At 37.7% G+C, this 17,055-nt stretch overlaps 1 protein-coding gene and 2 long non-coding RNA genes across 8 annotated transcripts in view; 1 reads left to right on the forward strand and 2 right to left on the reverse strand.

Moving 5' to 3' along the window:
• The window catches only part of LOC122067186, a 6,294-nt gene extending 4,931 nt beyond the window's left edge, over positions 1-1,363 (reverse strand). Inside the window, exon 1 of the long non-coding RNA XR_006136614.1 lies at positions 565-1,363. This is a non-coding gene — a long non-coding RNA (uncharacterized LOC122067186). The remainder of the gene's footprint in view (positions 1-564) is intronic.
• LOC122067184 (MADS-box transcription factor 27-like) overlaps positions 1-9,439 on the forward strand; it is a 21,052-nt gene extending 11,613 nt beyond the window's left edge. The window contains exons 2-7 of the mRNA XM_042631026.1: positions 2,687-2,748; positions 8,246-8,345; positions 8,442-8,483; positions 8,581-8,664; positions 8,816-8,970; positions 9,190-9,439. Of these exons, the coding sequence (XP_042486960.1) occupies positions 2,687-2,748; positions 8,246-8,345; positions 8,442-8,483; positions 8,581-8,664; positions 8,816-8,970; positions 9,190-9,205 (459 nt within the window). The 3' untranslated portion in view covers positions 9,206-9,439. The remainder of the gene's footprint in view (positions 1-2,686; positions 2,749-8,245; positions 8,346-8,441; positions 8,484-8,580; positions 8,665-8,815; positions 8,971-9,189) is intronic.
• The window catches only part of LOC122067185, a 48,447-nt gene that overhangs the window by 16,671 nt on the left and 14,721 nt on the right, over positions 1-17,055 (reverse strand). For 4 of the 6 annotated variants that reach the window (XR_006136611.1, XR_006136610.1, XR_006136608.1 and 1 more), the window contains exons 3-5: positions 10,095-10,194; positions 8,901-8,996; positions 1,376-2,246 (exon numbers count right to left, since the gene is read on the reverse strand). This is a non-coding gene — a long non-coding RNA (uncharacterized LOC122067185). Of the gene's footprint in view, positions 1-1,369; positions 2,247-8,900; positions 8,997-10,094; positions 10,195-17,055 lie in introns of all 6 variants that reach the window. The other 2 variants (XR_006136612.1, XR_006136609.1) reach the window with 1 other exon arrangement.

The following is a 17,055-nucleotide window of genomic DNA, read 5'->3' on the forward strand; positions in this document are numbered from 1 at the left end:
GACGATGAGTATGAAGATTTTTTTTTTTTCTTTGGCTGTTCTCTGTCACGGTAGAGCCGAAAACAGAGAATGGGAAAAAGGAAGAGAACGAAGGAGGATCCTTCGGCTCTGATACCAATTGATGGAGAACCGGTAGGGGTGGGGAAGAATTCCCTGAGATAGAGTCTCAGAGTTGCAGGGGAAGGGAAAACTCGCACTAAGAAGGGGGAGGGGAAAAGAATCACGCACACACGCCCGCAGGCTCTCAAATACTCACACTCAATTCATCTTTTTCAATCTCTAATTTTGTCCACCGGTTACAACCAATATATAGGGAAAATAAAAGGTATAATTAGAAACCAACTGAAATAAGGAAACTACCATAACTAAGCAAACCGACACTACTAAGACTCTAAATTATATGTGAACCCAACTTGCTAAAATAAAGTGAATAAAATCAAATAAAAGCCAATCTTCCTAAATAAAGTAAATTTCTAAAATCCTACTAGACCAAGGACTCAATATGGATCCACGCTGGATACCCAGATGGGTATGGATAGCTCCATGGGTGCAAATCTACATCACCTCCCACTCATCTTTTTCATGCTTTTTTGGCATAAGCTTTGATCCTAGACAGTTCTCTGTCAATTTCAGGATTTTATCGTTGCACACTTTTTTTTTTTTTTTTTTTGGTATGCATTTCTTCTCTTTATTTCAGCAACAAGGTCTCAAGAACAAGCTGATATATCCAATCCATGCTATTTGCATTCCCTACAGCAATGAATAAGGAACTAGCAGTAGAGTTTAAGTAATCAATGCACCAATACCTTCTCATAAGTCAAGGTCCAACAATTAACAAAATAAATTAGCAATAGTGTATGGCCTATTTTAGTTGGGGGTATGCCTAAAATAACCATATGCGAAGTGGTGAAGAATGACATGCATAGTCTTGGTCTTGTCCCAAGTATGACCTTGGATATAGCCTATTGGAGGGCAAGAATCCATGCAGCCAACCCATTAAGCTGAGATTCTCCTAACTTGTTGGGCTGTCTCTTTCCTCTTACTCTCATCTCTCGTCTTTTCAATGAAGGCTGAGTTTCCCTCCACCTATTAAGTTGGTATAAGGTTGAGTTTGTTGTTATTGTATTGCCTATTTACATATTAAAACAATTCTAGCAATTGTTTGCTGCTACAGAATTTCCATAGTAAACATGCATGTTGGAAAGAATTCTTACGATAAATGTGTTATGCAGTAATCAAAAGATCCAGGTTGAAAATTTCTTGTCATGATAAATATTCACAAAGAAACAAGCAGCTAGCCAATAGATATAACAAGATAATAAAGAGGCAAAAGAATACAAGGAAAAAGAAAAATGTGAAAATTTCATACATTTACCTCCTCCTTTCGTTACTGCCCTCTACAAGAAAAATATTGACCATGCAATTTGCCAAAGCACCACCATTTCACGCCCACAGAGATGGAAACATACTTGCTTTCTATATGAGCCAAATTTTGAAATGAAAATCCATTCTAGATAAGTTTCAGTCACAGAAACTAGTCATGGCCAGCCAATCTGCCAAATGTCTAAAAATTTCTGCCAACAGATTTGGAGAACCCATCCCAATGAAGTCTGAATCCTTAAAACAATTCATGATTCTGAACTTTGAAATAACATTTGGAGCCTTTTTACATATCAAAGAGCTTCATCAAAAGTTCAATAACAACCAAGAAACTGCATGGTAGCATCCCAAGCCTTCAAAGCATGCTACAGGGCACTAATCCATCTACTGGTATCCAAGATCTACAGTGAGGAACTCGGGCCCCTTATAACAACTCCTCAGTTGTACCAACTACAAAAACTAAAGACCAACCAGATTTTCTACCAAGCATACAAACATATGGCTCATGGTAAGACATGCAGCCCAAAAGCACTGTACAATTCCACAAGTTTCTAGTTCTTGATATAGCACAGGAAATCTTCCAATGTCCTTCAATCTTCCCACAGATCTAGTTGCCTCCAAATCAAGCACAACTCAGGAAATGCCAAATCATCGCAGGCTATGTTACGGAATTAGCGGTAAACGACAACATCCACATTCCCCGACTGCTTCATGTGCTGTTCTATACCTCACAAGAAAATTATTGATTATGTTCTGCAGATTTTCTCCATCAGTGGACTGTCAGTTGCTAGTTCTCTTTGGATCATTTACTATATTCTGAGCCTTCAAAATCAGCCCTTGAATATAATATTAAGAGCCACCATCTCCTGTCACAACAGCTCAACCAAAACATGCTCTCAATGATGAGTGTAAAGAAGTTGCGTAATCCAAAATAAAGGGAAATATACAAAACAAACAATAAATTAAGTTCCCATGTCTGAGTTACACTTTATTGTCCTAAAATATTACTCACAATTGTTTGAGTTTGCAAGACAGAGATTCTCTACTTATGATCATTATTAATTTATTACCAATTAAAAAGAATGCATCTTATTAGAGCTTTTATTTAAACCTCTCATAATTTCTGAATAGAGATGTAAATGGAAATAATTACTGCTTTACCTTCCTATGTAAAACCTCTCATAATTTCTGAATAGAGATGTAAATGGAAATAATTACTGCTTTACCTTCCTATGTAAACAATGTGAGACCAGAACTTTAACAGCCCATATTGCACTAACTCAAACTATGTTTCTGTGCTTGTTAGTTTTGGCAAAGGGAGGCTGCTAGCTTGAGGCAACAATTGCAAGACTTGCAAGAAAACCACAGGTACAATTTGAATTTGAATTCTCTGGATCCTAATCATGCAAAAGAGACCAGAAATAGGAGTAGCTCCAAACAAGGCCTACCACAGTGGTAATTGATCCAGTTCCAGTCATGCAGGATGAAATAAGGGTGCTCTTTCAAGTTCTAACAATGTCACACACTCCCACCATTGATTCGACAGTGAATCAATGAACAAACCAAAACTCATAGGAACAAGGTATAGTGGTGGAGAGTTAATGACATCTACTGCTATCTTCATCTTGGTCCTGGTGAGCAAGTAAAAAGGGAAGAAACTTCAACAGTAGTTCAGTCAGAAAATTAGAGTTACAATAATTGCTATTAGTGCAGGCTGGTAGATTGTATCATTATAATTTATAAATGTGAGCTATCCTTCCGGACCTGAAGGAGTACTTCGTGTCTGGTAGAGAACCTCCTTCCCCAGCAAGCTGACAATTAAAGGGGATGAGATGGAATGGCAAAGAGGACATTGGTCCCAAAGAAATGCTTGGTGTACCAATCTGGCCAAATTGATCCCCGGGGGGGGGGGGGGGGGGGGGAGTGGGGATTGTTTCATAATGGGTTACTAATTGCTTGAATACCAGGCCTTATGAGACTTTTAAAAGACTTCGAGGGGATCTGTTGCTTTTCTGCTTCCAATGATGGAATAAAATGTCTTCCACCGAGGCCTTCACATTAAAATGCAAAATACAGTTGGTAGAACTGGGAATGTACTATTGGCTTTGACTTATACAAGACAGGAGAAAGTAAATCCTTAACATTATTCCTCGAACAGATCTTACAAGAGATTAAATGAATATGTAGTGGATGACAACAACCGAATGTCAGATTTTGATTGGAAAATAATCAAAGCTACTGAAAGTGGAGCTTTCCCTCCCAGTCTGCCAAGTTGACAATTGATGGAGGTTGTAATGACCCAATTTTATCTCCATGTGACTGTAGGAGTAGGTCCAAAGGTCATAGGAAAAGTAAGGGGTGGAGATTTCCTATTGCTTGCAGTCTACCACAAGGTCATAGGAGAAGTAAGGGGTGGCAGGAGATGAGGATAACCTGGTGACAAAGGAAGAACAGCTGATGTGGTAAGTGACAAGTAGTCTTAGGCTAAAAGGGATAGCTATGTCCTTGTCTGCAATTGATTTTAAATTATAAATACACCGGTAAAGCATTTCATAAATGAGGAACAAAAGTTGCAACCCCACAACCCCCCCCCCAAAAAAAAAAAAAAACCTAAGGACAAAAGGCACATCATGAGAGCCCTTGACGCAGAGGCCTTAAGATACAAGCCAAGTTGATAGTGCAGTTTGGATGCATGATATATGATTATGAGGGGAATATTGATGCATAATAAATAGAACATGTGAAAACCATAAACAGAAATTAGGGTTTGAAGGGAAAGAAAAGGGACAGGATGACTGTAGAAGAAATAAGATCTGTAACAAGTTACTGTTTTGGTTAACAGGAACCAGAGGGACTTTAATAGGTGTTGGGAAGGTCATCTTTTTTTTTTTTTTTTTTTTTTTAATCAGCAACAAAACAAAAATTCATTCATTAATTAAGAAAAATGTGAAGATTAACAGGCATACCTGAACCATTGCAACAGAACACCCAAAAAATGTTAGACAAAACTTAGTATTTCAAAACATGTACTCCTTTACAAAATTTAATCTTGTAATAAGGAAAACCAGCTGGAAGAAAAATATTCCCTACAAGTCTAGAACTACAATGAAATCTTTAGTAGCAAGAGCCCTATCGATCAGTATAAAAGCCAGTATCAGAAAAATTCTGAGGACAGATCATGAGTAGTCTTCAAAGATACTCCTGTTCCTTTCATTCCCTAAGCCCTATATCATAGCATATGGGTACATATTTCACTGCATCGTACCTTTTTTACACCAAAAGGTCTTCTCAGCCAATGCAAAATACATACGTTGACATTCCATGGTCATGACCAATATAGTCCAAACCATGGTTTAAGAACTCGGAGTGTGACGAGATGGGAGGTGATATATAAAATGTACAATATCTCGGTCTCCACTCGACTAGACACCAAATTACATGGGGTATATACATAATTCCAACCCTCAACTCGACATAACTCGACATCTCTCGCCTAGCTTGCCCTGTTGTAGAGAAAAGGTGAGCTTTTGGTAGTTTTTCTTGCCAAGTTATTCTCTAGGGTGTAGATTAACAAATTCAACACTTGGAGATTGGAGATTATCACTTCATCATCAACATTTGGAGATCCTTCTCTTCTCAAGAATAGTTTTAGGTAAAAACAACTACTCAACCCTTTTTTTTTTTTTCATAAAAACATTGTTAATAGTTGTTTGGTTTTATTTTCGAATAGCCTAGGGACAGTAGGGTGAAGGGTCTGAGACTACTAACATAAGATACAAAGTCAAAGTACCATTTTGGGTTTGATTTTTAAAAAACTGACATTTCCACTGTATTTAGACCGCTTAAAATAGAATAAATGGCAAGTTTTAGGGCTACAAAGACCATATGGCCACCGAGACCAATCGTCGAGTCGACCGGGAAAAAATACAAGATCTTGGCGAGATCTAGCCAGATCTCTTTTTTTTTTTTGGTTTAGCAAGACTAGGGGCGAGATCAAGATCTTAAACCTTGGTCCAAACATTCCCAAATAATATTCTCACCCCAAGTCTCATACAAATACAATCTAGAAAAAGGAGAACTGTTTCATCCTTACTACAGAAACAACTCCTATTTGCTAAGTGCGAACACCATAGTTATCAAGGCGACAAAGCAACCAAGGCGACACCAATCAAGGCGTTGGCACTTAGCAAATACCTTTGGTTTGCCTCAATGATATGTTGCTCATGTCTACAACCTAGAGGTCAAAGATTCAAGGCTTGATCAAGTCAGATAAGAGTAAAAAATCTGAGATACAAAAACAAATAGGAAAAACATCTATGGTGTTATTTGAAAGCATAGTTGTCAAGGCGTCCAAGCAGTTTGCCTGGGGCCTAGGCGACTATCGCCTTGTTTCACTGTATGCTGCCTTATTTTTTTGTGCTTATTTATGCCAAATAAATAATTTTATTTTTTTTAATTTCATTTACCTAAGATATTATTCATAAATAAGCAAATACCCCCTATTTGAATCCAATAAAAATAGTTTAAAAATCAAATTCCAAAATGATAAAAAGTCAACCCCTCGGTCCAAGAACAAAAATTGGATTTTTAGTTGTAGGGCGATTTTCAACTTTTGAATGCTAAATTTTTTTCTCAATTCTGAAAGTTTTATAAATCTTATCATGGTGAACATTGCTAAAAATCAAAAGTTCGGCGAAATAATCTTTTGTTTTGATGTCAATAAAATTATTTCCATTCAGGCAATTTAGCAGCATTCGCACACTTTAAAATAAGCTTGACCGAAACATAACTTTGTCATAACAACTCATGTTTAAGTGATCTTAGACTTGTTGGAAAGCTAGTTTTGTGTTATACCTAATATAAAAAGTTTCATCGAAAAATAAAATCATGTGACCAACAAAACTTATTATAGAAGAAAAGCATTTCTCTAAATTTCAATAAGTCATGTTAAGTTTTTTGGCTTGATGTGAGTGTGACTATGTTGAGTTTTATGACTTGATGTTGCTTAATGTTGATTGGTTTTTTATGTCATAAGGTATATATTACAACATACAAAATAACTTTAAAAAATAAGGGAAATAGAAAATAAGCGATTTGATCGCCATGGCAACGCCATCGTGGACGGTTCACCACCAAGTCAATTAGCCACCCCTCCACCGCTTTGGGTCACCATGACGACATGACAACTATGTTTGGAAGCATAGTTTTGACATAGTTGTCAAGGAGTAAGGCAACCCAAAGCAATGGAGAATGGTAAAACCAAGGCGCCAGTCTAGGCTGAGCCGCCTAGACTCCCAGGTGATGCCTTAACAACCTTCTTTGAAAGCATAGTACTTCTTGCCAGATTCAATAGGGGGCCCACAACCCATCTAAGGTGCCTATCTTCCTTTGGTCAGCTCACAAAGAAAGATACATTGCTGATTATTTGATAATCAATACGCTCTCAAATGGTGACCATGTTTTTTTTTACAAAATAATGACATGGAGAATCAATCATTTCCCCCTCCATTGTCCCATCATACTTGAGATTTGGCACAATGTCTAACATTTCAGCAAGTCATAGTTTCACCTCGGAACTTTTTCGCTACCATATCACCCAAAATTTCGAACTGTTAGGGAAAGGGTAGCAAAAATGTATACATCAACACTCCCCAACGTGTGCAAGCCATAATCCCATTGTCCTTGCATGTGGAGCACACGCAGCATCTTTTTCTTCATGTGGCACCATGGGAGAAGAAGTATCGACCCTTACCTGTTTTGCACTTCCCAGGAGTTGAGCACTTGACCCCCCTACTCTGATACCATGTTCACTACCATTTCACCTAAAAGCTTGAACTGTTAGGGAACAGCAGTGCCAATATATACATTAACACTCTCCCGCGCATGCAAACCAAGATCTCATGCCCTTGCACGTGGAGCACACGTGGCATCTTTTTCTTCATGCAGCGCCTAGGGAAAAGAAGGGATGGCCCTTACCCGATTTTTGCACTTCTCAAGAGTTGAACACTCGACCTCCCTACTCTAATACCATGTTCACAATTGTTTTGCCTAAAAGCTCGAACTGTTAGTGAAGGGGTGGGAAAATGTATGCATTAACACTCCCTTGCCCATGCTGGCCAAGATCCCATTGTCCTTGCATGTGGAGTACACGCAGCATCCTTTTCTTCACGCAGCGCCGAGGGAGACGAAGTGTCAGCCCTTACCCGTTTTGCACTTCCCTGAAGTCATACAATCGACCTCCCTCCTCTAATACCATATCACCACCGTTTCACCTAAAAGCTTGAACTGTTAGGGAAGGGCAGTGTCAATGTACACATTAACAAAACTTTGGCGGTTTTTGCAGTTTGATGATAAAGTAATTGACCAGATTGCCAAGCTCCATGAAAAAGGGTCATCCATCTTTGTTGAGTCCAGGGAAGAACTTCCACAATAAAGTGGTAATGAGATCTGTTTTTGAGGACCTTTTTCTTTTCATATCTAATTTTCCTATGCTGATCAACCTAACTTACAAGGCCCCATGTGCCCTTCTGGAGCTTGGACCTTCTTGCAATAGGGAAAAAAAAAAAAGTGAGAGTTAAAGGAGAAAATTCACCTAAATCACAATAGCCATAACATTAAAAAGATAAAAAAGAAATTAGAGGCAGATTAGTCATCAAGACAGTAACGAATGCAATTATTTGCGCATCAAAGTATATAGTTTTACTGATTTCGTACTGGGAACCGTCTTTCCTGTTTGTTCAATCTTGTGTTACCCCTATTACAAATAACACTTTTATCCATCAAATGGAGGAAAAAAGAAAGTGAGAGAGAAAAGAGATAGTTGGAGGTAGAAGTTGTCTATGATATTCTATTGTGATAATCGTAGGCAACTGATGGGAGAAGAGTTGTCTGGTTTAAGTGTAAAAGAGCTTCAGAATCTGGAAAATCGATTGGAGATGAGTCTGCGTGGTGTTCGTATGAAGAAGGTATGAAACTTGTAATCCTCATACAATGCTTATATTTGTAATACCCCACATGTATAGCACATGCATGAAAGTTAATGAGGTATTTTACTTCTACAGGACAAAATGCTCACTGATGAAATACAAGAATTAAACCAAAAGGTCTATCCAAAAGCAACTGCTAATTCTTCTTTCATATTTTCATGGTTTTAATAGAAATTTTAAGACCCGTAGCTAACCACATTGAGTTTTATTGCAGGGGAACCTCATCCATCAAGAAAATATGGAACTGTATAAGAAGGTAAACCTCGTTTGTCAAGAAAACCTGGAACTACATAAGAAGGTATTGGTTTTGACCACTGATAGAACTTCAAGTATCTGTAGGACCGTTTTATGCTTACTACTTGATTCATGTAGCTTCTTTTAACCTTGACCCATTGCAGACTTTGAGAATTAAATCTAAGTTCAACCTAACCATAAAATTTGGGTATTAGGTTTATGGATCAAGGGATGCAAATGGAGCAAACAAAAACTCAGTTATTCCACATGGTTTTGGAATTGGAGAAGACTTGCACGCACCTGTTCATCTCCAACTAAGCCAGCCACAGCAGCAGAACTATGACACACCAGCAAGAGCTACTAAGTTGGGGTAAATTCTTCTCCTTAGGCTGAAGTCTGCTTCACAAAAAAAAAAAATGTAAATAGAGAATTTTCAAGTGAAGTCCTATTTTATTTACTGATATTACTTGAGAATTTTCATTTATGCGGTTTTAGCCCGAAGTATTCAGTGTCAGAGCCTTAATAGTTTCAGATTCAATTTGAATTTTTTATATTGACCCCAAAGACATCTCTGTGTAACTTTCTGCAGACTGCAACTGCATTAAAGAAGTAGAAGTGGTATGATGAACTGTGGACAAACATGACACTTGATTCCCATTCAACTGAATGCCCACAATTAACAAGAATTTGAGCTTCTTCCAGTGATATGTGGTAAATGAGCACAAGACATTTTCTGCACAAAAGATCACTAGATTTGGTGTGCATAGATTTGATGTGAACTGATAAAATGAAACCACTTATGTAACATGTCATAGCAATAAAAATCGCCATGTGTGACAGGAATTTTCTTGCAGTCTTGAAATTCATAATTGTCAAATGAAAGAATGGAGAAAAATATATATCTACTTCCAAATAGCATGAAAAGAACACGTAAACCAGTCAATCTCAACAAAACCTGCTTCAGTATTGGTGTGCGTGAAACAAACTATAGATTATCCTAAATTATCAATGAAACCACTAATTAACATTTTATAGCAATTTAAATCGCCATGTGTGACAGGAATTTTCTTGCAGTCTTGAAATTCATAATTGTCAAATGACAGAATGGAGATAAATATATTTCTACCTTCAAAGAGCATGAAAAAGAACACGTAAACCAGTCAATCTCAAAAATCTCTACTTCAGTATTGTCCACTCAAAAAATAATTTAAAGAGCTGATGTATGCCAAAACATTACAAGAAAAATGATGTTGCGAATGTCAATGGGAAGTGGCACTACAAAGAATAATAGATGTGGTATAACATTATTCCTGAGATATTAATTCAGAAGTTATCAACATACACCCAAAAGAGAAATAACAACAATGATACCCAATTGAAAATATTTAGAAGAGTAGTTTTGACTTTACTGGCATAGAAACAACATAGATAATATACACACCTTCACAGAATTTCTGATAATTGGGTTAACAAAAGAGGAAAGTGAGCATTTACCTTCTTATCCAGCATGATCTTTCATTCTGCACAATAAGGCACCAAGAAATTCATTTTGAAACCTAAATTCCCGTGCAAGCACCACCATGCAGCAAGAGACCTATTCACACACAAGCAGCCAAACTATAATGAAATTATGTAGAAAAAAGTTGTGACGTAAACTAATACTAATTGAATAAAAAAAAAAAGGGGTCAAGTTTTGGGAAAAGAAAAGAAGTCACTTCCACATGCACTTTCTAAAGACTTGCTCTTATTTCCAAGGTAAATGCAAAACTTTTTAAAGACTACTAATATAACTCAATAGCTAATAACTGGTACTCAGATTTGTTCTGCAGTATAAGACGTAAGCAAATGATTCCACATCTTTGCAATGAGCTTCATACCAATTTATAACCTGATGATGAAAAGAAACAAGGCTCAAGTAGGCTACTAGCAAGCAGCCTAAGAAGGGTGAAAAATGAACTGTTAAAGAGAAACTCATCCAGTTTATGAGTTCAAGGTTATTAATGCCCCCAAAAGTATCAAGCGGCTCTATAGGTAGAATAGACCATTAACCATGGAATATCAGGATGAAACTTTGTCTAGTTAATAAATGTACTTGACACTTCTAGCTACGCACAAGCGTGCAAACATAGCTTCAGATTTAAGATCCCATGGTTCAAGAATCATGAGAAACAGAAAACATATGGTGCCATAGCAGTAAGCTTGATGACTTGTTGATGAGTCGAAATGGGTTCACAAAATCTGCAGCAGCTTCAAACGCATTCATCTTACTAGAATCTGTTTGATGCACAGATACAGTCAAAGCATGGGCAAACTCAACCAATATATATCTCATATATCACGACAAAAGCCAATATTAAGAAGGAAAAATGAATACTTGATGCATCACAAAAGCAAGAACCCAATATCGGAAGGGGTGTGAACATGCATTCAGATAGCGAATCTAAGAAACCCAAGAATTTGATCCCCGGATTGGAGTGCAGCATGCCACACCTGGATCAGGAAACCAAAAAAACGAACATCGAAAACCAAAACAGTATATACTACAATGTTGCACCAACCCATAATAGAGAACAAGGAATGAAACTCCGACTTTCTTGTAGCTAAATTTCTGAGAACCAAGAAAGCGCTTTATATTGAAAGTTTGTCTTCAAATGCATTATGTGGAGAATGGATAATACAAGACTATGTAAAATGAATAAATCCAACTGAATTGTTCACACTTCTGGGAATTCTTTATGAGATCCAAAACAATTCTAGAATGAAAAGAAGAGGCTTGAGAAAACTTCATAGGAGATCTCCCACATTGTAACAAAGAAACAAACCCATCTAACAAACCGTTGCATTTTTTTTATTTCCAGAAAATATTTGTTATTCATTGGGGGAGAGAGAGAGAGAGAGCTGACATATGTCAGATTGTAACAAAAGCACATAACTATAAGACAAACACATTAGAAAATTTCAGCTCTAAGAAGACTTGGCGCTCTAAAGGAAAATCAAAATGAAAAGAAATATAATTAAAATATATCATTCATAGATTTTTTTTTTTTTTTTTTTTTTAAAGTAAAAGTACTATGAAAGACCAGGAAAACGAGAAGAAAAGCTAGCATGGAAATTACCACAGAAGGAACACCTTACTTCTGCACAAATATTCAGACACAGGAACTAAGAGGAAGATAGAAATCAATGCCCTCATAAAAATAAAAACAGTTTAATTCCAAAATCAGTCGAATTTTCTGGCACCACTTAACTTGAGATAGTATGGGCAAGATTTATAAGAATATAGAAACTTATCAATGGGCAAGATTTCCACGGATATAGAAACTCTATCAGATCAGTTATCCCCAGAATACATCAAATAGAAATATAACTTATTAGACAATAAACTGCCATTACTTAAAGAGCACATTAACTTTAGAACTCAATAGCCAGAGAACTAGGTTAAGCCCTTTAACCAGACAACATGACTACACTAATTGGAAATTGATTCATCAACGTGAAATTGATTGCATAACAGCTCCTCCAATCATAAAAAAGATATACATAATTATGGAAGTCCATCAAGACACCCTCAGAATACCAAAGTGCAGTATATCATTTCCCCCATTTAAAGGGAGGCATTAGGCATCCTCCTTAACTCTAGTCTGTTGCCAAACTACATTTTCTTCTCATTGTTAACAACGAAAACAGATACATGCCATCCCAGATCAATCTTGCTGTTGAGTACAGATTTATCTTGGAGTACTTCCCAACTTGACATTAAGCTGTAGAACTCTTTCAGCTTAAGAAAAGGGGGGTGGTCAGCCATGCACTAATTCAGAAATATCTCTGTTTCTGGAGTTCTTCAACCCTTGAGAAAGCCGAAAAAGGATTACTCTTTTTTTTTGGGGTGTTGGGGGGTGGAATGAATAAATGAATTCATTACCAAGAGGAAAAAATAAAAATACAAATGAGGGAGGGGGCCAATAAGGGGCAAACCCTCAAGGGGAGGAGGCAGCAAAAGGGAGAAAAACCCTACAACAAGGGGCAGCTTACCAAAAGAAAAAACAAAGGGGGGACATCAAGGGGGGGAGGGAATGATGGAGACAACAATGAGCCTGTTCCTTGGTGAATCATGGACTGGACAATGACTTACTTCCATTCATTTTTAACCTATTCTGCTACTGATTTATATTTCACTTGCTTGCTTCAAATTCTCAAGAATTTTATCATGGATAAGCCTAACGTTTTGAACATTGACTGCATCATAACTAATCATCCCCAAATTGTGAAGACACAAATATGAGCAATTGCAAATAATTTCACCAAAATTAACCTCAAAATTTTGACAAGATTAAAAAGTGTTTGGTAGACTACTAACCATAAACATCTGCTTTTCAATAAAATGACCTACCATACCAAAGCAGCATACCCATCTTTCATAAAGTCCTCCCAAAGATTACTTGAATACTTCTCACCTTTCAAAAATACTAGACTATCAACTTGGCAATTTCATTTAAACAAACAAACCACATGCAAAGCCTCCAGTGCCTTCCTACAGCATGATTGTGCCACATCCGAGACATGATCAACCAGGGTAAAAATAAAGTACTGAGCCAAAGGGAGACCCAACAGAGAAAAGATATCAAACCCTTCCCTGCAGCATGCAGTAACATATAATACAGTGCATGTTGAGACTTGAGACACATAAGATATGACCGTCTGATACATTATATTCAACACCTCTCCGCACGTTATTTATCAAAAAAGAAGAAGAAATCCTCTACGCATGTAGAAGCACATAGATTGCACCTTTTAGCAAATGAAACGAAACTTCAACCAGTGTGAATGCTTCATGTCTCTCAAAATGTCGCCAATTCCACCCCCATGCACTTGCAGTACTACTTTCACAGAAAGAACAGGCTACGGGAATATAATCAGTTCCTTACAAAATAACTATCTTCTCATTGATACTCATCGTGTGGTCCTTCCGATGAGAGCATCCCAAAGCACAAGGCTCCCACTATTACAGGTTCTGGGAGGGGTAAATGTACGGAGCCTTATCCCCTACGTCGTAGGAGAGGCTGTTTCCAAGTTTCAACCGACAACCAAGAGGTTGCAATAGTGCAACTTAACCGTTGCACCAAGGCTCGCCACTACCATGTGGTCATTTTGATATATCAGAAAAAACGAAGCCAGAGTTCCCCAATCTATGTATCTCCTTGAAATAGACTCCATCACGGTAGCTTGGCTGCTACAGTGCCCAAAAGGCATATACTCATGGCTCTGTACAGCCATATTAATCATCTATATGTACTCACGGCTCAACACAGCCATGTAAATCGTCTAAGGATTTCTCAGCGCTCTGCACAGCCATATTAATCATCTGTATGTACTCACAGCTCAATACAGCCATGTAAATCGTCTCAGGATTTCTCAGCGCAGAAAATAGGCATTACATGCACAAAAGTGCAGCACCTCAAATATATCATCAAGTTGAACCAACCAGCTAAAATTCTAGTAGAACTCAATAGCTAATGAACCAGTCCAAATTCTTCAAAAAAAAAAAAAAACCACTGGTAATACAGTTGCCCGATATTCTCACAGACAGATGTGAGAGACTTCACTTTAATTATCTCATCAAAAATATATCCAGCACTTCACGTCAATGACTACCTACATTTTTAAGCTTTGAAATAAAAATTTCTAGTATACTCAGATTCTCACAATAACTCACAGAAGAAATAAAAATTCCCCATTATACAAATAATGTGGTCAACGATATTTCACATGACTCCTACAACCATCCAAACCGAGACTAACCTAAAAGGAAAAAAAAAAGCAAAGCTGCACTGTTCTTCAGCCTACTAAAAATAATAAATGCATTTTGATTGCTTAATATTGAAGCATGACTCAACTAAAATAGGATTTGTCTAGATATAGTAATCCATGACATACTATATGGAGTTCCACGTTCACTAGAAATAGCATATTGACACTAATAACTTGGGAAAACGAACCAAAAATAAAAATCTCTAGTCCAACAATTGGACAATGCGGCCTTGTGATTTTTCTAATCCATAAATCAGCACCTCGTTCAGTGATTGGTCCGATAAGGAACTATCCTTGTGCATTAAGCTTCAGGAGCTGGTGCTATGGCATCTTCAAAAAAATGTTCTTTACTAAGAGTTGACAATACATCACCAGTCTGTTTTAGAGGATTGTAAGTTTAATCAGGCCACTCTGAAGATTACTAAATAATTAATTCCCATATTGGTTAGGCATGGAAACAGATCAAATTAATACAGCATTTTGTACTTAAAATTTAGTGCTTAATACTGGTTCAAGCCCTATTTTGAAGTGTCAAAGTGACACAAATTAGTTCTCAAACATTTTTCATATTTTCTCCCTCTTTTCAGGGAAAAGTATACGTATGCCATGTTGCTAAAGCCTAGCCAAATGGCCAGCTTGATGTGCTCCACGGAGATCTCTTGTGCTAAATAGATTTGATAGTTAGGGAACCTTTTGAGGCAATCTCCATCATGTGGCTAGTTATGCATCGACTTCCCTGGTGTCTCCTGAGCCATTCAACTGCTTTCCAACAGTCTTGACTTTCCAGTAATAATTTTTAACTGGATTCCACCATGTGCCAAATCTGTTCGCGTGAACCTTGACAGACAAATGATGTAGAATGTGATTACCAGTCCATCAAATATGTGTGCTATGAAAACTGCCACTCTGGCGGATCTAGGTAAATTGCAGGGCTTGGCCCTGCCACTGTTGTTATTGCCAACCCTTATTGTTACCACCCAAAAAGAGACGGCAAGAAATACAAATCTTATTTAAGAAAAGAGAGAACTATGCTAAATCTTCTATTTAAATTGCTTTACCATATAATGAATATGTAAATATGCCCTGCCACTGTTGTATGCACCTAGACCCCCTCTTCTAATGGGATTTTCTCCTCCACCTCTGCTTGGTCCTATGTTCATGATCCTTCCCCTAGGGTTCCCTGGTATAAGGTTGTCTGGTTTAAGGGTCATATTCCTGGCCATAGTTTCACCTTATGGCGATGTTTGTCCAACTGCCTTCTTCCTTTTATACCGCCACATTCATGTCAACCCTTCATGCTGCCTCTGCTCCTTTGGGATCGAGGATATCCCACACCTCTTCTTCTCTTGCCCCTTCCCCTCCCATGTCTGGAAGATTGTCCTCTCCCATTGCTAGCCTTCCAGAAGGCCTCTTATGGATTTGGTTGAACATGACCTTCTCAGGTCCTTCCATTTGTGACTCCATTGGCAAACTGGCTTTTTGTGCTACTATAAACCACCTCTGGATGGAACGTAACATCCGTAGATGGACCCCCAAATCCCACTCTTCGGACCAAATTTGGAAAGCTATCTACTTCGATATTACTTCCAAAGCCCAATCCCTACTTCGCCTTCCCTCCCGCCCTATCCCTAGATCCCCAAAGAACTCCCACATCATATCCTCTAGGAATCTTCAAGTTGATATCATCCATCCCAGCTGAGGGTGCTGGCCCCCCCCGCCCCCAGCTTTTTCTGTGTTGTTTTTGAGGTTGTTGCTTTTGGTTTTGATTATCTTATGATTGTGCTATTTTGGCTCCCCTTGGGTAGGCTTTTCCATGTTGGCTTAAGCCTCCCTTCCCCCTTTTTCCCCTTGTATATTCTTCTTCTTGGTAATGAATTATTTATTCATCCAAAAAAAAAAACATTAACTCATTATTGAACCTACATAATACAGTAAGATAAATGCAAAAAAAAATATTCTTTCATATCATCGTACAAAACCAAAAATCAGCAACCATTTGAAGCTGGCAATCAGAATGCTTTAATAGATGTTCAACCACGTCACAGCTGACTACTTCTGCACCAACATCCTGATTCATGAACTTCAAATGGTTGCCATGTCCAGCAGCCTTGAGTCATTCATAGATCACAGCCAATACCTAACTCTCCAAGTGTTAAATCCACTAAGCCTTACTTTTGAATTGAATTGTAGGTATTTAAGGCTGAGAATCATACCATCCAGCCTACATTCCAATAATAAGATAATCATTTAAACTCAATGCACAAGTTTTATGGGCACTCAAAATCCAAGGGAGACTTCCAACCCTAACATCGCTCTTACACTAATAATGCAATGACAACAATACAATTTTGATCAAGATCATAATGCACTGAGTCAAGATTTCCGTGAAATTTCACGATACCTACTGAAATTAAGAGGTTTCTGCAAAATTTAACAGCCAATATTTCGTTTCACCAAAATTTTGGTCAAAACGTTACTTTGGCTTGAGTTTAAATATCACATTTCAAACGAAATTTTATTCATTCACCTAGTTTCATCTCAAAAGCTTGGAAAACCCATTTTGGGTGCTTTCTTGGCCAAATCGCTGTTGTACAAGGTTGGAACAAGTACTTGGGCAGTAGAGGAACGCAGTTGAAGCGACGATAGA

Source organism: Macadamia integrifolia, unplaced genomic scaffold (assembly GCF_013358625.1).
Source record: "Macadamia integrifolia cultivar HAES 741 unplaced genomic scaffold, SCU_Mint_v3 scaffold275, whole genome shotgun sequence".
NCBI classification, from domain to species: Eukaryota; Viridiplantae; Streptophyta; class Magnoliopsida; order Proteales; family Proteaceae; genus Macadamia; species Macadamia integrifolia.